Source organism: Tympanuchus pallidicinctus, unplaced genomic scaffold (genome assembly GCF_026119805.1).
Source record: "Tympanuchus pallidicinctus isolate F22 unplaced genomic scaffold, pur_lepc_1.0 scaffold8, whole genome shotgun sequence".
In the NCBI taxonomy this organism is placed as follows: Eukaryota; Metazoa; Chordata; class Aves; order Galliformes; family Phasianidae; genus Tympanuchus; species Tympanuchus pallidicinctus.
The window spans coordinates 15,684,564-15,712,157 of NW_026294802.1; the positions used below are offsets into that span (position 1 = coordinate 15,684,564).

At 38.1% G+C, this 27,594-nt stretch overlaps 1 protein-coding gene across 10 annotated transcripts in view; it reads right to left on the bottom strand.

Annotated features, from left to right (window-relative positions):
* ATF7IP (activating transcription factor 7 interacting protein) overlaps positions 1-27,594 on the bottom strand; it is a 151,552-nt gene that overhangs the window by 75,929 nt on the left and 48,029 nt on the right. For 4 of the 10 annotated variants that reach the window (XM_052669139.1, XM_052669145.1, XM_052669147.1 and 1 more), the window contains exons 3-11: positions 20,523-20,600; positions 17,409-17,557; positions 16,192-16,329; positions 15,178-15,243; positions 14,522-14,595; positions 13,966-14,054; positions 11,746-12,381; positions 10,163-10,230; positions 1,860-8,787 (exon numbers count right to left, since the gene is read on the bottom strand). In XM_052669139.1, coding sequence (XP_052525099.1) covers positions 7,669-8,787; positions 10,163-10,230; positions 11,746-12,381; positions 13,966-14,054; positions 14,522-14,595; positions 15,178-15,243; positions 16,192-16,329; positions 17,409-17,557; positions 20,523-20,600 — 2,417 coding nt within the window. In that variant the 3' untranslated portion in view covers positions 1,860-7,668. Of the gene's footprint in view, positions 1-1,859; positions 8,788-10,162; positions 10,231-11,745; positions 12,382-13,965; positions 14,055-14,521; positions 14,596-15,177; positions 15,244-16,191; positions 16,330-17,408; positions 17,558-20,522; positions 20,601-27,594 lie in introns of those variants that run through there. The other 6 variants (XM_052669148.1, XM_052669143.1, XM_052669142.1 and 3 more) reach the window with 4 other exon arrangements.

A 27,594-nucleotide genomic window follows, 5' to 3' on the forward strand; every position in this document is an offset into this window, starting at 1 on the left:
TTCAGCTGTGAAGAAACTGTCCCAGGAGTGCCGGCAATTCAGACATTATGTCCTATTCCTCACCTGTATGGACTACTGTCTCTGCTATTAGAAGTAAGCATTCTGCTCAGGGGAGGAAATATATACTCACCATGTGCCACTCTGTGGTTTTATCTTTGTGAACATGGAGAGGATATAAGTAAGAGGAATGGAAAATCTACTTTGACCCTAGAGGTATGGGTATATGAGTTGCAAGTAAAACAACTGAAAAAGGCTGGTCTTCCAGGAAAATGGCCACTCCAGTTTCCAGCAGGCAGTTTCCCAGACAGAGAAGATGGTCTGATCTCATTTTTGACTTTGATAATGAGCCTTAAAGTTTGCATTCACAAGAAATGAGTAACAAAATAACCAGAAGAAGAGCAGCCCTGCCTTCAGACAGGTGGAGAAAAGGGACAATTGGGTTTATCAGACTGGATTTGATGGTCTGACGTATCAGAACTGCAGAGCAAAAGGCCCAAGTGGATGCTAGTGTACAGCATATCTTAAGGCTATCAAGTTATAAAGGGGCAGAACTCATCTGTATCTCTGGAGTGACAGGCACATCCAGAAGCTAACTACTGAAAGGCCAAATTAGCCTCATTGGGAATGAGTGCATTTTTCTCAGTTCCTCTGGCAGCAGAGTAGAACCACACTACATACTACACACATGCAGTCATCACCGTGATTTTTTTCTCACTTTTCTTTCTTACTTTTCTGCCTTAAAAAATAGTTTTTATTTCAACCCATTAGTTCTATTTTATTTTTTCCCCCAGTTCTCTCCCCCATCCCACTTTAGGGAGAGTGAGCAAATGGCTATGGGGTGCTTAGCTGGGTTAAATCATGAGAGGAAAAAAAAGTTACTCCATTTTCACAAAAAAACAAATACAAGAAAGGAGCCTGAATTTAAAGGTCAAGGACCAAAGCACACATGGCAGATGATGTTGAGAAAAGAACTGAACTTTTTCTATTGTAACTATTATTACAAAATTTAACCAAAACAGAAGTGGTCAGAACATCACAATATACATGTAAATAGCAAACTACTGACAAGGCTGGGGAACAGATCTCTGAACAGAAAATCTCTGAACAAAAATGTTATCTGTTACATCATTTTACACAGCACCACACAGACACAGGCAAACATGCACATACCAAAATGTGGATGCTGGTATTCTGCATATGAACTTCTCTATTCAAACACAGCAATACAGTATATGCGTGATCTTTTTTTTTTTTGAATTTTGATATTATATAACGCCATGGGTCAATTCATCACACAAATAACAATGCTGTATATTGTAATGCCACCTGCTTTTCATAAAGGAACATTTCAGCAAGTAAAAGTGAAAAACAGAAAAAAAAAAATCCAACAACAAAAATCAACTCTAGGATAGTAAAACTCAAAATACTGAAGATTATTCGTAGCACACTGACAAAGCGCAGAAAATTTTATTATTAATGCTTTCTAGATCAACAAAACTGAAAAAAAATCTGGGAGTTATAAAACTATCATGAACCATCACACCACTACAGTCGTACATGACGCACCAAGGCATTATATAATAGCAAAATCGATTTGAAATTACGGAAAGTGATGTTAAAAATATGTTCTGGAAATAGCATGTGTGTAGTGGTGACACTGAGTTTGTATGATAAAAACAAAGCTCACATCCACATACAAACCCACAGATTTCAAGCACAGGCTAAGTAGCTATTGAAAACATTTTTTTAGTACATTCATGAGTATAATTCTGTTACAGACTGCTTCAAACTTCTCACCCCTTAACACTTATCAATTCCAATATAGTAGCTCTCACAACATTAAAATAATTAGGCAATCCTCGCAAAGCTGTCATGAAAATTTATTTGTCCAATTCATTTGTCATCTCTTACCACAGTATAAATGATAATGCAATAAGCTAACAGTTTGCTTAGTTTGTATTTTGCACAAACAAAATTTCACAGGGCTGCAATACTTATTTTGATAGTGTGCGGTTGCTTAATTGTGTGTAACTCAAACACCCTCAGCAGACATTTTACATATTGCATTTACCAGACCATTCCCCTTACTCTATTCAGTACTGCGCAATGTTTTCTACAGCATAACAAAACAAATATGGAAAAACTGAGGAATCTGTCTTAGTAATCACTATATGTTACATACTCTCTCATTTCTTTGTTGCAAAGATCAGACATCAGCTCTGCTATGCCCATCAATAAGAAACATAAATCAGGAAGCATAACTAAAACCCTCTTTGGTAGAAAGACTTTTTTAGTGGTTATCGTAATTCCAAAATAAAAACTATAAAGGACCATTTGATGTCATGCTTAAAGCATCTGTGTACCGCTGTGATTCCTTGTTTAATCAAACAGTTAAATGGTATATAATAAACACACACTTGCACACACATTTCTTTACTGGCTCTTACTCTCTTAAGGTGAAACATCTACCCTCTTTCCCCAAAGACCGCTGAAAGTTTCAAAACAATATCATATGGGATGGCCACTTTGAACAGCAACCATATTACTAATCATTAAATGTATTTTAATTATAGCATGTTTCAGTTTAATAAAACTTTTTATAGCTATTATTTGTTCACAGTGCAATGACACCAACAGTTTAACGTTTCAATAAAACTCTTGATTTTTTGGCCCAAACTGACAAATTGGAGCCTATAAAACACAACTACAAGTCCTTACTGAAAGCTTTTCTCAGCAGCTAGGAGTTGTTTTAAATAACACAGGTACAATCTCAAGGAAAGACCACCTCTGTAATAATGAATTTTAAAAATAATCTGAAAAATTCCCAAGAGGACATCATACAGCTGAACTGAATTGCTGTTGTAAGGAAAAAAAAATAATCTAGCTAATTCATTCTTGTATGACCTTTAAACTTCTAACATCTTAAGAATTTAGAGTTCAAATTAGTCTCAGGTAAAGGTTCCACCTTATAGATGAGAGCTAGCTGCATTTTAAATAGCAGAAACATCATCGTACGCTCAGAGACAAAAATCAAGTATCCCATTTTACATATATAATTACACGTTTATTTTCAGTGACCAAACTACGAAACGCATTTTCACCAGTAATGGTTCAACAACATAGAATTAATAGCTGCTAATACTTTTAAGCTGGTATGTCCCCTTTGTTCACTCTGTTCCCCAACAGACATTCACAAAGTTTGTTACACATTGCAAATAAAGGGAAAAAAAAAGTTATAGATGTACTTTAATAGCATTTTACCAGATACATTTCCAATAGTCACAGAAATACCTTCAACTGTAGAGAATCAAACAAATCAAGGTACGTCACAAACATTGGGAAATGGATTGGACACTGGTGGATTTTTCATTTGAAATCATGTTAGCTGAAAAGCTGAAATGCACAGATTAAATTTAAACTGAAAAAAGATGTACTCCACAAAAGGACAAAGTGCATCCAGAGCATGGAGCAGGGAAAAAAAGACTATCTGCCCAACTTGGTGATTTAATAAATATAACTCAAAAAGACTGATTCTGTGTTCACCATTTTTAACATACCCAACATCATTCAAGTCTACTCACTGTTATGTTGTATCACAAAATGTTAATAAGTCACTTTAATAGATTCCCACAGTATGCTGTGCTATATTATACATTATATAGAACATTTTTAATTCCTGTATCTATAATTGGGATTCATAATAAAATACTTTGAAACTATTATAAAGATTTGTTATATAATTATAAATCCTTTTGCCCCTAACAACAACATCTACTGTAATAAATTAAAAGTGCTTGTCACGTCTTCAGAAATACAATCCTATGACCTCAGGCACTGGAATGGCCTTTGGCAAAATTACTGGGACCAAGCTGCAACCTTTCTATTTCTGTGTAAACAGGAAAAAGTTGGAAGTTCAGAGACTACCACTAACACAGTAAGATGCCCCCTCTCCCTAAATCACTGCAGCCATTCCTTTTGGAGCAATAAGCAGAGGAAGGCTGAAAAGGGAGAAGCAGTAGCACAGCAAAACTATCCATCCAAGCTGCTTCCTGCTAACTCCTAACTATACTAACCCAGGCAGTATGTAATTATCAAAATCTTGCAGTTCAGGACTGTCTTCAAATATCTGACATTCTACACAACTGAGATCTACAGAGAGCTTTTCAGAGGTGTGGACACAGGAAAAGTGCATATAGTGAGGAATATTTACCTTTTACAATCTCCCACATTGCAGATCACAATATTTTAAAGCAGGCATGAATTACTTACACAACAACGAAAGAAAAAAACAACACGACACACTGTAAGATACTGCACTGACATAATAAAATAAAAAATGAAGGTACTACTTAACAGAAATTTCCAAACTTACAAAAAACCCACAAAGAACAGAAGTTCTACGTTCCCAGTACATGTACTGAAGCCTCACTATAAAAATGAGATGTAAAACTAAAATATTTATGAAATGTCACAGTCATTTCCCACTGTTTTCAGAATCAGCTTCAATGTGGAAAATGGAATTTAATCAATGACATAGCAGCTCTTGTTGAAAATACAAGCTTAGTTGACTTTGTTAAGGCTAAGTACAGTTTTTCTGCAACTGAAATGAAAAATGAATTTTATGAGAAATCTAATTAGAAAAGTCAAGAATGACAGATAATACATTTATTTCAATGTATATTTGCTACATTCTGTTTTTTTTTAACTGAAATGTAAATTATGATCCAATGGTGTCTTACAAATAATGATAAACATACGTAGTGGAAGGGAAAAAAAAACCTCATGCTGTGATTCTCTGCTGCCACTGCCACTGAGTAGCAATTCATGCCAATATTTTGAACAGATATTTCATGATCACAGTTCATAGTCTGCTCTATAATAAATGGGATTTATTTGATATTTTCTGAGAGGAAAAGGAAAGACTTCTTTCCCCACACTACTACACACATAGCCAAAGCTGAATTTACAGAAGCAGCCAAACACACATTCTGTTCGCCTGCTTCAGCTTTTCTAGAAACACATGCAGGAAGATCAATATAAAACTTTGGGTGGGAGGAAAAACAGGGAAGATTTTAAATTGTAGAAGGCTAGAAATGTACTCTATTAGTTATAACTAACTCTATTAATCTTTCCACTAATATTTAACACCATCTCCAGCTCTTTTAAAGCAATACTACTTCTAGCCCAAGCCAAGAGTGCACCTAGTAATACTGCAGTTAGTAACAGCTTAGAAGTACCAGGTTGAAAATGAAGACTTAGAACACAGCGGTGTCAATAAAATTAGAATTTAACAAATCAGAAATTAAAAATATCTAATTAGCAGTCAACAGATAAAAGTCAAATTCAAAGTTAAATTAAAAAAAAAAAAATCAGACATGCTCAGCTTTTTTTTTTTTCTTTTTTTTTTTTTTTTTTCCAGTTTAAATCACCAACTACATTTTTGTTGAGGAATCAAACTATTAACAATATGCAAATATGCTGTTACAGTAAATTACACAGATGCAGTTAGGACCAGAGCAGGATATGTGGCTGGTATGACCACATTATGCAGCAAGAATGAACAAAAAAGAATGAACTCCTGTCAGTGTTCTTTTGTATCCTTTGTTAAGTCTTGTAGACCAGAACAAGGAATTATCTGAGACAACAACAGGAAATGGGAGAGAAGGTGTAAAAAACCAAGACATATCCATTTTGGTGAAGATTTAGAGCGAGACTCTTCGAACAAGAAATGAAATTTGCCAGTTTACCTGAATTATGAATTCTATGAAGACAAAGTTTGGAAGTTTGCTATGCTAAAAAATCCTAGAATAAGATACTGCCACCTGTTTTTGTGTATTTTTTTTCCCTAATTTTTATATATGCCCCCTAGAAAGGCCTTTCTATTTGTTATTTCCATTTGATTTACTTTAGATTTGATAAAACGGTAATCCTGGATCTGTGATTTCCTATAGCCAAGAAAGCCGTAAGTTAATGCTATAACTAAGTCAATACAGGATTGTGTGGCAGAAGTAATTTTTATGTTAAAGATTATATCTCATTAACTTGTTTGATCTTTATAATATGAAAAGACTGACCATAAACAGTATATACGATACATACAGCGATTCTGAAATCTCTTCAATAATTAACACGACCGATGAGAAAACAGAACATTCTGGGTTAGTCTACACTAAGGAAAAGTGAAGTAGTAAATACAACTAACCTAACCCAGACTTGAGAATGCAATCAGCAGCAGCCACAATAAGAACTCCAAAGATCAGGCATCAAGTCACTTAGTCATAGAACCACCTGAGCTGGAAAGGACTTTTAAAGTTCACCTAGTCCAAATCCCCTGCAATGAACTGGGAATCTACAGCTGGATCAGGTTGCTCTGAACTCCTCCAGCCTGACCTTGAATGTTTCCAGAGGTAACACCTCAACTTTAAGTACATTTAAACAACAGATCAGCTCTCAATTCTACTGAGAACGTTTTCCTCATTTCATGAACATCTGCAGACACAGAAATTTTTGCACCATTTGTATCAGATAGTGTTTTTGGAGATGGGAGTGACTGAAATCTTAGTCAAAAACATGAAAGAGGAAAACGAAAGACCTGCAACAGAAATCTGTAGCTTGTGGATTAAATTAATTTAAAAGTATGTTAAAAAAAAAAAAATAATAATCCAAAAGCAAAAGCAAAACAATAAAAACAGGAAGCTGCACAGCATAATCTTTTGGCAAGACTGGTAACAAGACTGGAACAAAGAATGTGACAGTGATCAGGCAATTCCAGCTGTTTTCATGCATATGTATGTATTTGAACTGCAAGTGTCTGTTTCATTCAGCTTGTACTTTTCTCTGAGATCTTCAGCAATCAAGTATTTGTTTAGTAAGATGCTACAGTAGTGCCAAGAGTCACAGAGTGGTATAATAAATATACTCTTCACAAAATATAGAAGCCATGCACTTAGTGTAGAAAGCATAGCTCTTCAGCTAAGGGGAAATCAGTATCTCCCCATTTTTGTTTTATTTTTTAAAATTTAAATAGCTCAGCTCAGTCATTTAGAGTCCCAGTTGCTAATGAAAGTCACAGAAACTGCAAGACCTGCACTAAGTTTCTGTTCCATAGCTCACTTCAGGACTGTGAACAAGATACTTCTTGATGAACTACATCATAGGAAATTTCCTTAGTAAACCAACTGATAAAACAAATTTGATATATTTTTTTTTTCCATTCTAGTGATTTACTTGAAATCAGCTCTGTTACAAAAAGCATCAAGACGTTGGTTCTTGTTTTATCAAGTGCTTTATGAAAGTTAATTACAACAGCCTTGGAGAGGATTGGCAGTTGGGCTTACATTGGCTACGTTCTTGGGAAGGAAGAACTGCACGCTGGAAGAACTGCAGTCCAAAAGGATCAATAGGGCTTTTAGATTGGAGAGCAGTATGTCCCTCAGGGACTAAAGTCACAAGACTAGTGCCAGATGGCACGCTAGACTTCTAAGATTTATAAGATTTTGCTTTGTTTTACAACAACATGGTTTCTAGAAAAGGTGGAGACACCAGATAATGATTCATTTATGATTTGCAATCTTGCTATATAGGTAATTGATTGTGTTATTCTCCATTATATCTGACCAAGCTCTGTAGTGAACTTCTGCAGCTCCCCAGTAGTGTTGAATAGCAGACTCAGAGTGATGGCCTGCCAATGCCATAATTTTCTCCAGGCCCCAGTCCTGCTTCACACAGTAGCTGGATGGTGGTAGTTCGGAGAGAATGATTGGTATATCGCTGAGAAAGCCTGGCTGCCACACTTATCCTGGGCATCATTGCACCCAAGTAGTTCACACCCATTGGTTCTCTTTTGTACCATACAGGCTGTTCTTTCATTTGCTCTGCTGTTAGCTTTAAAGGATGCAGGTAAAAGGCCGGAGGCTCTGGAGGCAACTTAGATAAATAAAGCTCCAAGGAAAAAACAGGACAGTTTGGGTCCCCTGGCATATCATACATTTTACCCATTTTATGAGGATCTTCTTCATTTTTTCCTTTTCCAGGATACCTAAACATAGCGTAACGACGCCCGTTCTTGTCCTTCTCAACAACAAAAGCATCTGGAGCCAGATCTCTCAAAATTTCCCTCCCTCGTTTGGTAAAATGCAACTGCAAATCAAACCACACCTTGTTGACGAGTGCCACAGGACTGTGCAATCCCAGTACACCAGACAGTTTAATCTTACGCAAGTCGTCAGCTGCTATAGGAGGATGGTGGTGAGTCTCATCCTTTCCCTGGATGCGCAGCATCCTCAGCATACTCACAAATACCATATTTGCACTAGCAAACTCTTTGTCCTTCATTAAGCAAATCTGACGATTGTAAGGTGGCATTTTGAGATGCCGGTTTAAGCCAGCACGCATTGACTTGTAGCTTGCCACACTGTAGGTATTTCCATCATGATTCCTTATTTTGCAATAAAATTCTCTTAAAATATCATTGAGTTCACTTACTGGAACCAACTCAAAGCTAGGATCCTTGCCATTTTTGGCCAGCCATTGCTTTAATAGGTTAGCTGCCCAGCCAGTCTGCTTGTGGGTGTTTTTGATGCTCTTAGCATCCTCTTCCTCTTCCTCCAAGCCAAAGAGGACATCCTCAGGGAAGTTAACATTCATCTGTGCTGCTTCTACTGCTTCTTTATTTTCTGATGAAGTCTCTTCCTGTTTCAATTGCTTTTCGAAACAATTGATCAAAGTTGTACCATCAAATATGCCACAGGTATACGGCACACAGCGAACTACTTTTTGTTCTGAGAGCTGTGAAGTGCAGAGTAATACATAATATTTTGGATGTTACATAACAAAAAGCAGGTGGCATTAACTGGATTTTTCAAATGACATCGCATGTCAGTTTCATATCCTGATAGTCAATTAGAATGCATCTGGTCTTTTTTTAAATTAACCATGGCATTACACATGCTTTAACTGATTCAACTGAAAGTAAACCTAGAGACATACACTAAAAGACTGAAAACCGGAAAGCGTCTTGTATCTTGTTTCCTTCCAAATCCTTCCTTTTTGTTCACCTTCAATTGCTAAATACCACTCATGCACACAAACTTTTTTGCTAAAATCTTTTCCGGGTTTCAGACTCTACCAAAGATGAGAAATTCCAAAATACACATCTTATGCTGAAAATATATCTTAAAATCATAAATCTCAATTATTCTGGTACTGCTTTTCCTCCATATCAACTACTGACAGATTGGTACAGCTATAATCCACAGGTATTTTTTAAAAATGATAACCATTCTTTATGAAATGCTTTAATAAAAAGATAGAGTAAGGCATGGATTATAATCTGTAACACTGGTCATCTTTACTAGACTATTTATACAGGAAATGAAAAACAGAATCTTGTCCAGTATACTTTCTTCTTGCTTTGAAACACAATTCAGATTTTTATCTGCACCTTGAAAAACCATTAAATGTGGAAATTTTGGGTAGAAAAAATTAATTTTATTCCCCTTAGTAAAATGACTTCCAGTTAACAGAAATGTACATGTGAAGTGCTTTGTGTAATATCTGTACACAGAATCGTCATTACAAATCATTTCAAATACCTTAAATTATCCTTAAAATTGCAAAGTCCAACAAATTTTAGAAGAATCCAGAAGTACTGTAAGTTCTCCTTTGTTATGAAGTAGCTATTTCTGAAGGAAGTTTCTTTTTTTTTTCTCAATAACTTTTGGATTAGTGTAAAAATGAGAGCTGCAATAGTTTGCAAAATACTTTTAGCTTCAAGTTTAAGACCTTTAGGCAAAAATTAAGTAGAGTTTTCTTTCATATGTTGGCTCTGTTGCATCAGACATGTTTTTAGTGTTCTCCAGGATTACTAACTCACCTACTTATGGAAAACACACTGGAAAACTTCTGAAGAGATTATGAGGAGCTCATGCTCCCAGTAATACTCCAGATCAGAAGAAGAAAAATACAAATAGACACAAACTAGAAAGAACGGGGGGAAAAAATACCAACAACGAAGAAACACACAAACCAGAAAAAAAACCACAACAAAAAAAAAAACACCCACAGCCTAAAGTTGCTTCATTATGAGCAATGAAGGTAAAGAACTTATCTCCTGTGGATTGTAACTTCAGAAGTTTCAACAAAAATATAATCAACAACCTACCTGTGTTGTTCCCTCAGCTGTTCTCTTGTTCGCTGAAGAATCTGCTGGTGGCCTGCTTGTCTGGTTTTCTGAAGGGTCAAGAAATTGGTTCATTTGCAGTATCTAATCAATACTAAACTAAATACAGCTAGTCCACTCTACAAATTTAAAGGCAACATTTGAAGTTGTTTGATACTAAATGCTCCTTATTTTTCAAGTGCAAATATCCAAGCTTGATTACTATCATTTTTCAGAGGAAACAGGAAGAAAAAGCAAAATGGCACTTTTCAGTCTAGAAGTAGTATTCATTCCCTTCCTTGAATGTCTGACCATGTATTCCAAATATTTTATGGGTAATTCCCCTCAGTTGTCTGAGGAGAAAACATAATTCCAATCTCTCCTGCCCCTATATGTTAACAGACAAGATATAAAGCAGAAAAAAAAAAAGTTGTTCAACACATTCACATGAAAATTGACTATGTATGGTTAGAATGGAAAATACGTACATGAGGCAAGTAGAGCAGGGACAGAATTCTTAATTCTCAATTCTTAATGCTCAACTGAACACATACCTACTTAAGCAGAAGTTGCTTGAATATTTGATGTAAACATTTAAATCAAAATTCTTCCTTCATACTCCCTTACATTTTAACCAGAGCTTAGCAGCAACTGTGCTTGCCCAAAGCAGTGTTTCAATTCTGGTGAGAAAACCACTTGGTATACACAAATGCAATGTGAACTGTAGAAAACAATACATATTTCTGGGCACAGAGACCTTTCACAGCTCTTTGTATTATATCACTATACTAGCCTTCGAAATAAACAATAATGCAAAGCGTGTAATTGTCACTTTCATGGAAAATATATTTGCCATACGCATCTTAGAAATGAGAAATTAAATAAAATTATTTGTGATGTTGAGCCCTACTTGAATTAATCCTAACATTATACTGTGCCAATTAGAAACTCTTAGCTATGATTTCAACTCACTCAATACCACTAAGAAAATCTTGACCGCAAAAAAAATTTCAAATAAAAATTTCAACATATCTAGTATCAGAAGTGCAGAGAACTGTCATGACATGGCAGAAGATGGAGAGAAAGCATTTTAAAATATGTCAGCTAAATAGCATATCTGAATTCTTCCTGTGCTTTAAGAGCCTTTAAATCTAATTCTTTGGAATTAGATTAATATTATGTTGTGGTTTTTTTTTCTCCCATTTTTTTAAGTGTTTTGAAAATTGAGTCAATTAACATTTTTCTGTTCTTTGGAAAGGTAATCAGATTATTCCAGAAGTTACATTATACGAAAATGTTAATATTAGGACAGAAGCATCTGATTTCACGCTAGGAATAATATAAATCAAGTTCTAAATAAAACAAAGCTTAAAGAGTCAAACTATTAACTCCTAATGAGATATGATTTTCAACAATGGCTAAAACATTTGTGACAGATGATCCTGATCCTGTTAATTTCAACAGTAAGGCCACCCAGAAGATACATTTCAGTAAAAACAAAACTTCCACAGGACTAGAATTTAATGTTTTCTTTTGACAATGGTTTTCTCCTCTTTTCCTAGTGTCAACATTCAAGCATGACTTACCAACTCTGGGTGCTGCAACGGTAGATGGTTCGGCAGGAGCGGTACTATTAAATGCGGAGAGGGGAATCTTCATATGTATGGGACCTCGATTGCTGGTAGAATTATGAAGTCCTGAAGTACCCACTGTGGGCAAAGAAGTCCTTGTGGTTTGTGCAACAGGATGTGTAGTTGAAACTGCTTGTACAGCTAATGTTGTCCGTACAGACCCAGCACTGGCTGGAGAGTTTCTCTGAACACTAGGACTGGACACAGACAGGCTGTTATTTGGTTTAGTTGTGTTAGTAGATGCCAAAGATACTGCATTTTTGGTAAGGCTACCAACTGTAGAGGAGCTCTGTACAGATATAAATTCAACGCTGCCTGACTGCTGGTTAGTGACCAAAGTTCCTGCGTGGCCTTGAAGGAGCTGAGGCTGGGATGATACTGCAACAGGCACGTGCAAGATTACAGGCAAAGACTGCAATGAAACAGACACTGGCTGAGTGCTGCCACTGGGCACTTGGCTTGTGCCTACAACTGTAGCTGTGTTAGCCGTCGAAATAACTGCTGTTGTCAAAGGGCTAGAGGTCACTGGAGTCTGAGGCTTAGGATGTCCACTGGCAGGTGTCTGAGGAGCAGCAAGACTTGAAGCTGGTGCTACACACAAAACACAAAAACAGAATTTGAACCAAGAGGGTAGATCCACTCCAACACAACAAATGAAAAAATGGTTACTTTTATTTTCAAAGAAAGGCTATGTGTGCTCTTTTTTCTGCTGTACACTGTGAAATTCAGTGGTCTAGTTTAAGATAGTGTATACCGTATTTCTATTTGAAAGAACTAAATACAAATGACAAAATTTACAAACAATTGAGACGCAGAGGCTTGAGGAACTGAGATTCAAACGATTAAAATACATGAAGTACAGCACTTTAAACACTTGCTACAGAAACAGTAGAACAACTGGTCCTTTACAAAACACAAGAAGACAAAAACGAAATCAACTTGACTAAGTTACTTTGTATGGGCAGGACATTGTATCTAGAAGATGCTACTGAAATAAGGATTAATGTGCCAAAGAAAGTATTTGCTTTTATGCAACAATATTTTGGGATTAAATCTAAAGATCAGGAGCACAATATACTAAATATAGCCATTACATTCCTATTATGTGCTGGTTCTGAAAAAAAAAAAAAAAAAAGGATAAATAAATCAGTTTTAAGTAAACAGAATTTTAAAACTGAAGATGGTGTGAGAATGGTGAGATGGTGAAGAATATAATTAATTGTGGTTTTGATTCTAAATTCCTTATAAAATTCCAGTATTGGAATTCCACTTGTCAGTGATTCCTTTAAGAAATGAGGCTTATGACTTCCCTTAATTCCTCACTCAATTTTTATAGCCACTAGTTAGAGAGCACAATAATCAGCATCCTACTACAATCAAGTGCAAAAAAATGGCCGTGAGCCATGCGCTTCACTTCTCAGCAGTGAAGAAACTTCAGCAGTGGAGAAACTTCATATTTTTCTGCCTCACCCAGGCAAGCAGTCTGCTGTAGCATTTAATTTGCCCAGATGTTCTAGCTGGCCATGTCAATGTATTTTTCGCCTTGCCTAGTAAGCACATTATACAAACATAAATGCCATCCCGAAGAAAGCAACAAAGATGATAAAAAGGCTGGAAGGAATGAGCTATGAGGAGAGGCTGAGGACACTTTGGACTCTAGACTGGAGAAAAGAAGACTAAAAGGTGATCTCATTGCTCTCAAAGACTTCCTGAGATGAAAAAGTGAAGAGGAAGGTGCTGGTCTCTTCTTCATGGTAACTGAGGACAGGATGTATAGCAGTGGTGTAAAGCTGTATGAGGAGCTTCAGGCTACAAACAAGGAAAAATGTCTTCATTGCAAAGGTGGTCAAACACTGGAAGAGTCTACCTGCAGAGGTGGCTGATGTCCCTTGCCTGTCAGTGTTAAACATTTCAACAACATCCTAAATAATATGCTTTAATTTTTGGTTAGCTCTCAAGAGGTCAGGCAGTTGGCCTAGATGATTTTCGAAGGTCCTTTCTAACTCAATGATTCCATTCGATTCTAAACTGGGAATGTGGTAGGCAGCCAAGAGTAATGATGTCAGGAATAAAGAATTTCTACAAAACAGTTTTGGTCTGTTTAGTTACCTAATTAATGGAAAGCAATCAAACTTTCATGAAGTTAATTTATAAAGGCCATAGGCGGTTTCTCACCTGCATTCACAGGGGCTTGAAGAGTTGCTGGTTTACTATCTCCTACATTCCTCTTTGATTCCAGCATCTGCCTCACCGTGGTAATATTTCTATAGAAAGAAGATTGTTAGCATTTCTCAACAGGTATAGTGATGATGGGGAAACAAGGCTATATTGCAAGGCTATTAGTTTCATTAATTTTATAATCTGATTTATCTTCTGCCTCCACAAGCAAATTAACACTGTATATTCCTCTACTAAAAAGCAAAACCAAAGAAACAAAAAAAAACCCTTAGAGAATTACTTATTTACAAATTTTCAAGCTTTTGCACTGAGCTTGCCTTTTGTCAAGTGAATTTTCTCATTAGACTTCTATCATCTTTAACTGTTAACACATCGTTTAACCTAGGAATTAATTCAATACTGTCCATTTGTGAATTCTGTGAATAAAAATTGAATTTTACAGTTGAATAGCAATGAAGGAAGAACACTTTAATTAAAAAAACAAACAATCAAATTCATTACGTGAGGTCCTACTCCGAATTTTAACATGACTGTAGTGATGTGCTTTGCTTACCGGTATGTCAGATTGTTTGCATTCGCAGTGCTACTTGCTGCTTTTCCTGAGGACAGAGATGGGTTTGGTGTATTCTAAAAAAGAAACAAAAATGTAAAGAAAAACAAAACAACTACATCAGCTTGTGGATTAACTGTAATCCATACAGATTCCTTTCTACACTACTTTCTACTATTTGGTCCTACCTGCCTCACTCCTACACACTTTCTCCAAGCCTCTTGTCTTCAGGATTTTATAGCATAAGAATCAATATTTCTTTTTGAACTGTTACGAATTTTTAGCTCCCACTTCGTCACAGTAACTAACCCAAAATACTTATTCTAGACAGATTTGCATTCATTCCTCTATTCCCTTTCCTCCCTCCCTAAAAGCAGATATTCATCCTGTACTCTTCATACTGAAGTAAATTACTTTTTCTTACATATAATTTAAGGTGCTTCCACACTAACAATGTATAAAAGACCTTCTGTGCAAATGAGACCCACTGAATAGATGTTGAAGACTCTATTCCTAAGAATGGCTCACTTTTAGTCAAATAAGACAAATCTACTTTGTGAATACCACTGAAATAAGTCACATATACCTGCATACAAAATTTCCTCAATACAAGGCTTAGATTAGCTCACAAATACAAATACTGCAAACACAGTTCTTACTTCCTGTTTTTTCTTCATATCCTCCTTGGCAGCTCCAAACCGTTTTGTCAATCGAGAGATTTTAGCCTAAATGGAAAGAAGAGAAAAGCCAGTAAACAAAACCACAAACACAAGAACCATTAAGAAATTACACAAACCAAACGTTTATACAGCCCAGAAGGCCAACTGTGTTCTGGGCTGCATTAAAGAAGGGGTGGCCAGGAGGTGGTTGTCCCCCTCTACTCGGCTCTTGTGAGGCCCCATGTGTAGTACTGTGTCCAGGCCTGGGGCTCCCAGTACAGGAAGGACATGGAGCTCTTGAAGCGGGTCCAGAGGAGGGCACTAAGATGATCAGAGGGCTGGAGCACCTCTCCTATGAGAAAAGGTTGAGGGAACTGGGATTGTTTAGCTTGGAGAAGAGAAGGCTCCAGGGAGACCTCATTGTGATCTTCCAGTATTTGAAGGGAGCTTATAAACAGGAAGGGGAATGCCTGTTTACGAAGGTGGAGAGTGATAAGACAAGGGGAAATGGTCTTAAACTGAGACAGGGGAGATTTAGGTTAGATATGAGGAGAAGTTTTTCACACAGAGGGTGGTGACGCACTGGAACAGGTTGCCCAACGAGGTTGTGGATGCCCTATCCCTGGAGGCATTCAAGGCCAGGCTGGATGTGGCTCTGGACAGCCTGGTCTGCTGGCTGGCGACCCTGCACATAGCAGGGGGTTTGAAACTAGATGATCATTGTGATCCCAGGCCATTCTATGATTCTATTCTTTCCATGAAAGACAGTACTACTATATGACTTTGGAGCAGCAGAAAGACACCAGTGTGTATCACAATCCTACGTTATGCATGACTTTTCACTGCTATTCATAACTGCACAAAGATAATGTACTTATTCACTTTTTTTTTTTCTCCTCTCATCCCCCTGTGGAATCAAACTGCCTTCCCAAACAGCAGCAACAAGAAACTTATTACTAAATGCTGAGGAACTTACTAAATTTGACACTTGTGTGCAATTCAATACACACTCACCTGTAGTTCAGTAAGCACGGTTTTATGCCTCTTGTTACATTCTACTTTCTCTATTCGCATTTTCAAGTCTGCCAGAGTCTTGTCAAATACAGCACACTGTAAAGCAGCAAGTTTTTCTTCTAACACTCTCTGGATAACCTGCCAAATTAGGATGGGAAAAAAAGGAAAAGAAAATTAATCCTAAAACTTGGGAGACTGTCCATAAAAATATTGTCAACTCAAAAAGAATTTTGCCACGAATGACACTGGTTGTGCCTTGTCAATCAATTAAATTCATCATAATCAATAATAAGAATGTGGTTACATTGCTAAACAACGTGTTTAAGTCTGTTTTGACAAATATATATATCCCTTTCTACCATTAACTCAATACATTAATTTCACTGCAGTATGATAAACATATACAGATTTATAATTGATAAAAAGAATCTTAACAGAAGACATTTTTGTACCACTGTGTTTACACATGTTAAATTTTTCCCTTCTTTTCTTCTCTTTATAGTGACATTGGCATTTGAAGAACAGAAACTAAAAGTGTTTAATGAAACTTCAGTTTTTGATACAGTTTCCCCTAAGCAGAAATGCCCTGTGCTGCTTTAGCTGCAGAAGATAAAAATGGCAAAAGAAGAGACTAATTTCTGCAAAGTCTACTTACTACATTTATCTTTTCCCCTTCTGCTCTGAAATCTTTACTATTGCAAAGTAAAAATCTCCATAAGAAAAAGAAATAAACAAGCAATAGAAGTGGTTGTCTGGATCCTACACTGAAGTTACAATATGCACCACCATAGCTCTACAAAAATCTGCAAAACACTATGTTTGATAACTCATTATTATGAGAGACTTTCTTTAAAGCTGGGTACAAAAAGCAAAGCACACGTAAACATTTATCATACTAAAATGCCACCTTCACTGAGATTCTTTTATTCTCCATCTACAGTCACATTTCACTTAAGAATTTAAATGCTTAACACATTTCAAATATAATTCTTGTGACATGCTTTCCAAATGGCATTTAGTCTAAGTAAGGCTACCTAGGACTTTATAAATTGAACCTCTGTTGTTATTTTAATTATGTAAGATTTTAAACCAAAAAATGAGAGAAAGCTTGTGTGTACGTGACTAGAGAGTGCGTGGGAAAAGACAGGTAAAGTGGTAAGAGAAAATAAAGACATGAGATATGGTTTTGCCATCTTCATTCTTCACTTCCACTCTACCTTTTCTAACTTTTGGTCAACATCTCTTCTGGCTGTAATTTTCACTTGGAATTCTGCTTCATAATCTTCCTCTCCAACATATCGACGCCGTTTAGAATGCACACTGTCCATGTCCTCAGATTTTGAACGCTTTCTTCTTGATACTTCACCTGAAACAATTAGATACAACTGCTGATGACGAATCTTAAAAACAAACAAACAGAAACCAAATGAAAGCAAAATAAGAACAACCAGAAGAACAACCCCCAAACAGATACTTGCAGAATTGCACGAATATTATGAAGTTTCATTTTTTATCCACTTAAGCATTTTTCATTCTAGAACAGTAAGAATGCCTTCAGAAAAACAATGTATTTGACAACATCAAAAGAGAACAAGGCCCTTTCTCTCCATACATTGCTGCCAAGAGTTCCACTTTGTGATTCACCAAACCACTACCTCAAATGCAAGATCACACAGCCATTCCCCTCTTGCATGCCTCCATTTCTTCCTCTTCCTACCAGCACCATCCTGAAATGTAACATGGCTTCTCAGAAGCAAAATAAAAAACCTCTTTCTGAAAAAAGTATTTTTTTCTCAGTAACCTATTAGCCAATTAAAACTTCTACTTCACTCTGCCTGTGTTAGCAGAGTTCTTTCCTATCTGTTATGAATTCTTAACCTGTACCTCCAACCTCTGAATAAGAGAGCAATCGGATCTTTTTCTTACTATTTGAGCAAGAAGGAAAGTAAAAACCTGATGAAAGAAGAGGCTCAAAACAGAACTACATTATGAAGGTTATTTTCATTACAGTGATGAAGCACAGAAGAGCAAAAAGAGACCTCATTCATTCCTCCTGCTCCTGGCACCATATGCTCTAGTGATGTGGATACAGAATGATGTGCCTACTAAAGGGAAGTAAAGAAAGTTATAGACCATTCTGTGTGTGTTTGTCCATCCAAACATCAAAGACCATGAGTTTCACATTTGAGGATGAGTCAGAAAGATAGGATTAGTAGATAATGGAGAATACAATACATTTCTTTACAAGGAGAGTAGTTAGGCCCTGGAACGGGCTGCCCAGGGAGGTTGTGGATGCCCCGTCCTTGGACGTGTTCAAGGCCAGGTTGGACGGGGTCCTGGGCAACCTGGTCTGAATGTGTACGTTTGGTGGCCCTGCTAGGCAGGGGGGTTGGAACTACATGATCCTTGAGGTCCCTTCCAACCCGGGTGATTCAGTGAGAATGAAAAAGCACAACAAATAGTGACTTTCCATTTTTCTTTAATTAAATTACACACACTGTGCAAGTCATATTTTTAACTTCAGAGATTATTTTCTAATTTTCTGATGGTCAAATTTCTGATGGTTTTCCATGTTGAGAGCTGCACTAAAAAGACTCTAGTGTACTAAAAATATTAAAAGGCAATTTTAAAACTCTGTGTGACAACCTTTATCTAAAAAAAAAAAATGAGAGCATAGGTATTCACATTTTAGGTGAATACAACAGGACTACAGGACTCCATATAAACACTGCAGAATGCTGAATATCTGTGAACAGTTTAAATGTCTAAGGTGTAATTTTTTGTTTTTATTTTTTCAGAATGACAGTAAGCAGTGACGAATAAAAACAGCTACAGCTCAAGCTTTCTTCCATCCATCAGAAAAGCCTGCAGAAAGTGAATAAATTTTAAACTGTAAAGTTAGAAAACTATCCACAGACTACTGGAGACAAGTTTACTAGGATTTTCTGTACACTGTTTGCCTACTCCCAGCCAGTCATTTGAGAAGAAATCAAACCATTCACAAATGAAACAATTAGCTTCTAACATACAAGAAGTACTTATTTATTTATCAAAACATGTTCAATAATTTGTTCTGAAGCAGAGGCTACATTAAATCATACTGCAGCTTGATTCCTTTGAAGAACTTGAGGGTGCTTGCTGCTGATGGAAAGGATAGCAATGGGAAGTTGTGACTCCTGGAAACAATAACAGCTTTGAGTTGCATCAGTTGCTCCTGATTGAAGGGTGTTTTGCACTTATGTTCTAGTTAACACTTTATGCACACTGAAACATCCTTTCAGCATGTACTGGCGAGAAGCCTAAATAATGGCTGGGCCTAAAGCACAGCTCCCAGAGCATGGCTAACAACAGCTGAGAAACTTTGCAAAGTAGGGTGCACAGAAGGTGGTCATGGTCACCATGCTCAGCAACGGTGATGACCTACCATGTGACATCATCTCCACTAGGACAGTTCCCCTTGTCATGTCCAAGCCCCCACGCAAACAGAGCTCTCCTGGGTGAGGATATGGCTTCGCAAATCTCAAGCTGCCCGGACCTCTAGGGTGTCTCTTTCTGTATGAAGCCTTGGCTGAGAGAGATGAACTTCTTGCCTACAGGAGGTATAAACTAGTGGGGCAGTCACGTTACCAAGCAAAGAAGCTACAGAAGGAGGTCAGGAGATGAAATAACATCAGAGATAATTAAACAGAGAGTGACCGGATGAACTGTAAGATCCTTCAGCTTCAAGAACCAGAACCTCCAGCTACACCAGAGGACACAGCCAGAGCTTGTCCTGTTGCAAAGTGGAAATTCCAACAATGACAAAAGTAGGAAGCACCAGGACAGTGGCTCCCAATATGCCTGCAGGTGCACAGGATAACTAAAGATTTGGATCTTATCATTTCAGATTGCTGAAAGTTCTGCCCAGGGAAATGCCTGAACTGTCTGAGCCTGAGCCATTCAGCAGCACGATGCAGAAGTCAAGAGCAGTAACTGTGGATGATTCCCTACCTGCAGGGAACAGAGATTCCCATCTGCAATGGACAGAATGACCTCATAAAAATCTAAAAACAGGAAGAAAGTTAAAGGCCACCTTCAGCTCAATCTAGTGAGGAACATGAACAGTAAGCACTAAGGGCTTTCTACCAGTATATTAGCAGCATAAGGTTAACTAGGAAAAATATGCCCCCTGCTGCTGACAGGGTAGCAAATGATACAGTAGAAAAAACCTCAGATGCCCATTTTGGCTCAGACCCTAATGAGAAACCTTTCCTTCAGCTATCCTTGACACCTCAGTGATTCTGTGTTTCTAATATGTATCATCAGTGCAGAGTAGTGTTGATATTACATACCTCTGTCTGTGAGTTTTTCTTCATCTTTGTGGACCACTTCTCTTTCTTTGTCCTTTTCCTCACTTTTTCCCACCTCTTCTACAAACACAAGAAAAAAAATGTGTTACTTGCATTGACTTACAGAATGTTACACACAGAATCCTCTTTTGATTTGTGAGCTTAGGATGCTTACAAAATGGAAGAGAAAGAAACATGAGAGAGGGAGAAGTATGCAGAGATGAAAAAAACCGAAGATAGTTTCAGAGCAAAACTACTGTACAACAGAGATCCACTTCTGGATTTGCTCAGCTTTAAAACCAACACAATGCCTGAAAGTTACATCTGAAAGCTAGACTTAGGAAAAAAACTTAAAAATTCAGTAGGAAATTATTAACATGTTTATTTACCTTTGGCAAATTCAACCACAGTATTTATGGTAGGATAAAGTTAAGATCCTTTTTTCTTAAGAAGTATTGATAGTAATTTAATGTTTGTTACTAGAAGAAAGCATCCTAATTTAAATCCAATTATCTACCTTACTCAAGTCAAGGGGCTTAGAACTAGAGGGTCTTCAATGTCCCTTGAAGTCCCTTCCAGCATTCACTTAAAACCTACATTGCAGAAAGTTCATTAAACAATGAACAAACAAAAAAATTAACCACATCTCAAATCCACACAGCTTACAAGGAAGTACTTTCTAAAAGCTGCACAAAGGGAGAAATTTCCATCAACTTTTACTGCATGTTCCATGACTTCTTCTAGCATATCATACAGGCTGTATTGCTGCCTTCTTTGCTTGCTACATGCAACATAAAACTATTAAATTACATTGCCTATTAGCATTACATTAAAACAGATCCAGAATATAACAAAACAAGTCAACTCTGTTATACAACACTTGATTGCTACACTTCTTCAATTTCTATTTTCATTCAGTTATTACATCACAGCTTATGTAGGCTTTTTTAGAGGAAGTTGTGGCTGCAAAGATAATACTGATAGTCTCTTACCACTAAATTCTACTTGTACTGTGAACACTCTTTGGATGATTTTAAATGAAGTTACATAATAAATCAGCAAAAGGAATCAGAAACCCACAAATGGAAATTATGAGGGTTTTTCTTTCCACGTTATTAATCTATGTAAGAAATAATAATGATTCAAACCACAATATTTTCTCAAAACCAATCTGATTTACTTTCAAGGTAACAAAGTGTCACAGCAGCTACATCACTCACTTTTTACAGATAAATTCCATGCACACAATTGTTACCCGTGAGACAAGACTCATTCACAAAAGAATCTGAAGGAGACTCTCAAAGTTCAAGAGTACTTTATCAATAAGCTGCAGATCTTGAATGTTCAACCAAAAAAACCCAGATATTTCATTGAAAGATTCACATATCCAGGACATTTTTAGCAGCGTCCTAGTTTCAAAGCTGAAGGGTTATTTATTTTTTTTTCATATGTGTGGATTTTGATTGTCCATGTGTGTAGAGATAGGACTAAGAAAGCCGAGGCACAGATGGAGCTGAACTTGGCAAGGGATGTGAAAGATAACAAGAAGGGGTTCTACAGGTACACAGGCAGGAAGAGACAGGCCAAGGAGAGTGTCCCTCCTCTGATGAAAGGTAATGGGGAGCTGGCTTCCTCAGACATAGAAAAAGCCAAGGTTCTCAGTGAGTGCTTTGCCTCAGTCTTCACAAGTGGTCAGTCTTCATGTGTCTGCCAGGACCGTGAGCCTCTAAGTGAGGGTGTGGGGAGTGGTTTCTGTCCCACTGTAACAGTGGAACAAGTCCGGGTCCTCCTCATGAAATTGAACACGTGTAAGTCCATTGGGCGAGATGACATCCATCTTAGGGTTCCGAAAGAGATGGCTGATGTGGTTGCCAAGCCGCTCTCCATCATATTTGAAAAATCATGGCTGTCTGGTGAAGTCCCTGATGACTGGAAAAAGGGAAACGTTACTCCCATTTTTAAGAAAGGGAGAAATGAAGACCCAGGGGACTACAGGCTGGTGAACCTCACTTCAGTGCCTGCAAAGACCATGGAGCAGATCCTCCTAGAAGCTATGTTAAGGCACATATGAGATAAAGAAGCGATTCGAGACAGACAGCTTGGCTTCACCAGGGGCAGATCGTGCCTGACCAATCCGGTGGCCTTCTATGATGGAGTGATGGTTTTGGTGGATGGGGGAAGGGTAGTGGATGTCATCTACCTGGACTTCTGCAAGGCCTTTGTCAGGGTCCCTCACCACATCCTCCTCTCTAAATTGGAAAGGTGTGGATTTGAAGGAAGGACTGTTTGACGGATTAGGAACTGGCTGGCTGGACACAGCCAAAGGGTTGTATCAGTGGTTCTGTATCAGGTGGAGGCTGGCCACAAACGCTGTCCCTCAGGGGTCAGTCTTGGGACCGATGCTCTTCAACATCTTCATCAACAACACAGACAATGGTGTCAAGTGCACCTTCAGCAAGTTTGCAAAAGACACCAAGTCCAGCAGTGCAGTCAATACACTGGGAGGAAGGAAAGCCATCCAGAGGAACCTGGATAGGCTGGAGAAGTGGGCTCATGAAAACCTAATGAGGTGCAATAAGGCCAAGTGGAGGGTGATGCAGGTTGGGACAATCCCAGGTATTTATACAAACTGGGGGAAGATCTCCTCAAGAGCAGTCCTGCAGAGAAGGACTTGGATGTCCTGGTAGATGAGAAGCTGGACATGAGCCAGCAGTGTGCGCTTGCAGCCCAGAAGGCCAACTGTGTTCTGGGCTGCATTAAAGAAGGGGTGGCCAGGAGGAACAGGGAGGTGGTTGTCCCCCTCTACTCAGCTCTTGTGAGGCCCCATCTGCAGTACTGCGTCCAGGCCTGGGGCTCCCAGTACAGGAAGGACATGGAGCTCTTGAAGCGGGTCCAGAGGAGGGCACTAAGATGATCAGAGGGCTGGAGCACCTCTCCTATGAGGAAAGGTTGAGGGAACTGGGATTGTTTAGCTTGGAGAAGAGAAGGCTCCAGGGAGACCTCATTGTGATCTTCCAGTACTTGCAGGGAGCATAACCACAAGAAAGCACAAAAATCTACCTCTTGTATGGAGTGGTAATCCTTGATGAAATCCTACATAAAAGTTCTTACACAAAAGAAATACTGTTTTAAATGATATTCTAATTATCTAATTATTATTCAAATCCTACATACTCCTACTAGTATGATACATTTGCAGAACAGCACTTTTCATACTCATGAGGACATAACAGGTTAGAGCAGGTCTAAATGGAAGTTCACCAAGAGTCCACTACAGACTAGGATCGGTATGACTGTGGAGTAGCCTTGCTGAAAGAGACTAAGGGGTACCGGTGAGCAAGCTGAACGTGTCAGTAGTGCACTGCTGCAGCAATGAGGGGAGGTCAGACTCTGGGCTGTATCCACAGGAGTGTTACTAACACAGACGGAAATGCCATCTACCCAATCCAGTCAATGTTTGTCACGCTGTACGTGGCCTGGCCACATCCAGTTCTGGCCCCAACAATTCGAAAAAGATGCAGACAGATTGGAAAGGGTCCAAAGGAAGTCCCCAAAGATGATTAAAGGGCTGCAAAAGCTGCCGTGTCAGGAAAGGCTTGATATGTTAGGCCTTTTCACTCTAGAGAAGAGAATGCTATGAGAGGACCTCATCACAGTATCCTAGTGACCTAAAAGATAGCAGCTCCTTCTTCACAAGCAGCCACATGGAGAAAACACAGGGAGATGGGTACGAGTTGTTCTGCGAGAAGTTTTGACTTGGTTTAAGAATTACATTTTTTTTAAAATGAGATTCATCACTGGTACAACATCACCAAGGATATGGTACAATTCTCACCACTGGAGTTTTCTGCGATGCAACTCGACTGGATTATCTTATCTAGGCTTTCATTTCCCACAAAAAGTTGAGCCTGATGATCTTTCAAGGTCCTTTCTACCCTGGACTGTACTATCATTATATGAAGAGTTTGGCTAATGTATGCCATGTAATCTTGAATCTAGCAAATAATACGTGGAAATTTTTTTCAATGCAAAGGAAAAATCTGACAGCCATACAAAACTTTATAACAACACCTGTGAATGAAACAGTGAATGTGAAAACATATGAAAACATGCATCTCTGAAGGCAACAAGCCTGATTTAAGAAGAATTTTAAGCAGGAAGCATATTAGGCAGAGGTCTGCTGATATTTATCTATGCTGTATCACACAGAGTACTGTGTCAACACAATAGTTCTCCAGCAGTCACTACCTCAGATCCACTGTAGATAGCACAGTTTTTTTGTGTGCACTCTTCTATAACTGCTAAGGACTTCTAGCTCATATGCTACTGCAAGAGCACTGAAGGTATGTTATATGTATTCAGTGTGCTTTCTAGGTATTTACTTCTCAAAATGGTGTTACGTGAACATTATTTCACTCCCGATTACACAGACTGAAAAGATTTATATTTATGTTTATATTTCCTATTCCTTATCTTCCTAAGACACAAAACTAAGCACAGCATCACCCTCTGCACATAAATTTTTATGCACAGAAATCTTCCAGATTAACACAGTATGCCAGTCAGACCCCAATCTTGATGCAACAATATCAAGCTCATTACAAAGTAATTTACACTGTAATTTACAGGGTATACCATAAATACTGCCTAATACTCAGAAAATCAGCATTGCTCTTCCTAAGGCAGAGCTGCACACACACTGAAGAAGTGATTATGCGCCTAAGTACATTTCCAAGTTAGAAGTTTCAGTATCCAAAAAATCCACATCACCATGACACATTCCTCAACCAAAGCATTCCCAAAGGTACAGTCAAGAGGTTCTTTCAATTCCTTTTGCACAGTCAAAGTGTTTTCAGATTCACAGAATCTAGGTTAGAAAAGACCTGCAAGATCGTCAAGTATAACTGTTTTCGTACATTTAAAAAAGTTATTTGTATTGAGGGTTCTCTATTTATTTTCAAAAGAACCATAATGACCTAAACATGCTGGAGAAATGGGCTGACAAATGTGTTAGGATATTCAACAACTACTAAGTCACGTGCCTGGGAAGGGAGAGCACTTGCAATGGCACATGAGGGCTGAGGCCCACAGGGCTAGTCAACAGCTCTGCTTTGAGGATTTGCACAGGCAGCAAGCCAAATATGACACAGCAGCACGCCCTGGCACCAAAGGAAGCCAACAGCATCCTGAGGTGTATTCACAGAAACACTGTGCTGTGGTTTACCCAGAAGGCAGCTAAGTACCACACAGTCATTTGTTCAATTCCCCCCCTCATAGTGGGATGAGGGAGAGAAGAGAATCAGGGAAAAAAAAAACCATGAAGTAATTGAGATAAAAAACTATTTACTAAGACAGAACAGAAAGAGAAAAGATTTATTATTATCATTATTATTTTGATTTACGAAACAAGTGATGCACAGTGAAACTGCCTAATGCTCACAACTGATGCCCAGCCAGTCCTCAAGCAATGGCAGCCACTCCAGCTGACACCCCAGTTTTTTAAATCTCTCCTTATGATGTTATATGGTATGGAAAATCCCTTTGGCCAGTTTAGGTCAGCTGTCCTGGTTCTGTCCCCTCTCAGCTCCTTGCGACCTCTCAACTTCCCTTTGCTGGCAGGGCAGTATAAGAAGTTCAAACATTCTTGGCTCTCTGCAGCCACTGATGAGCAATAACTAAAATACTCACGTGCTATCAACATTGCTTCTCTCCCAAAGCCAAAACATAGCATCGTATCATACACTATTAATAAAAATAATTTGTCTCACCTGAAACCAGGACGCATAGGCAGCATATTGTTGGAAGTGATTTTATCCTTTACTTTGCGCTCATTGTGCCATTGCTCTCAGCAAGGAGCAAGAGATGGTGAAGGGGCTGAGGTCTAGGAAGGAAGCTGAGGGAGCTTAAGGGAGCTGGGCTTGTTCAGCACAGAGAAAACGAAGCTTAGTGGGACATTATAGCTTTTCAATATCTATAAGGTGACTTCTAAGAAGATGGAGTCAGTCTCTGTGTGAAGGTTCATGGCAAAGGAAGAGAGAACATTTGCAAGCATAAAGATACTCCAAGTGATAGAAGGAATTCCGACAAGTACACATTTACTAGAGGAGGTTACTGAGAAAGGTTCACCTAACTGGGTCAAGTCCTGAGCAGCCTGATCCAATCTCACAATTGACCTTACTTTGAGAAGAAGTTTTAACTGAGAAACCTATGGAGGAATTTTTCAACCAAAACTATTCTATTATTTTGTCACTCCTCCTGCATGGAAGAAATTTATTAAGTAATTCAAGCACAAAATACAATATTGTTTTATTTGGTTACTTATTAATGTATTTTTAATAGGAAAAAAAAATGCATGACAGATTTAAAATTCTAACTGATAAAACCAACATCCTGATCCAGTCTCTCCAAAGTCTGTCAGACAGCAGTGTGTCTCATTTCTGGTTTTTAAAATCCCATGGATCAAAGATGCAGCAGTTGTACCTTTGTCTGCCAAATTTAAGAAACCTCTCTGCACCATATATTCAGTTGCAGATACTACAGACTTCCTTTATCTTCTATTGGATGATCGAAACTCATGTTTCTTAAGCCTTCCAGTATTACATTTCCCAAATACTGAACTACCATTGCACCAGCTGTCTGAAAGCTTCCTGTTATCCCTTTTAGGACTAGACACCAGAACTGGAAATACCGAGAAATAAAGAAAAAAGTGGTTCCATAACTGCTATCTGAGCATAACTTACTTTCCTGTTTGTACATTCAAGAATTTTGAGAGCTATACATATTACAATACAGGAACAAGAGGATCATTTTTAGTTGTTTATCTGCCACTCACATGCTGTGAAATTCTCATCAAATACTACTTTCTAGAAGACAAGCTGTATTCTTCTAAATGTTAACTGCACTCTCTATTTGTAACAAGTTGTACTTGGGTGCCCTGCTTTACTTAAGACTATTAGCAACGATAAAAAATGAGTAAGCTCGCTTTCAAACTAGCCCTGGAGGACACAAACAAGTACTGTTATAGAGAAGCCAAGGAATTACCAGTCCTCTACATAGCCGCAGAATCACGATTTCA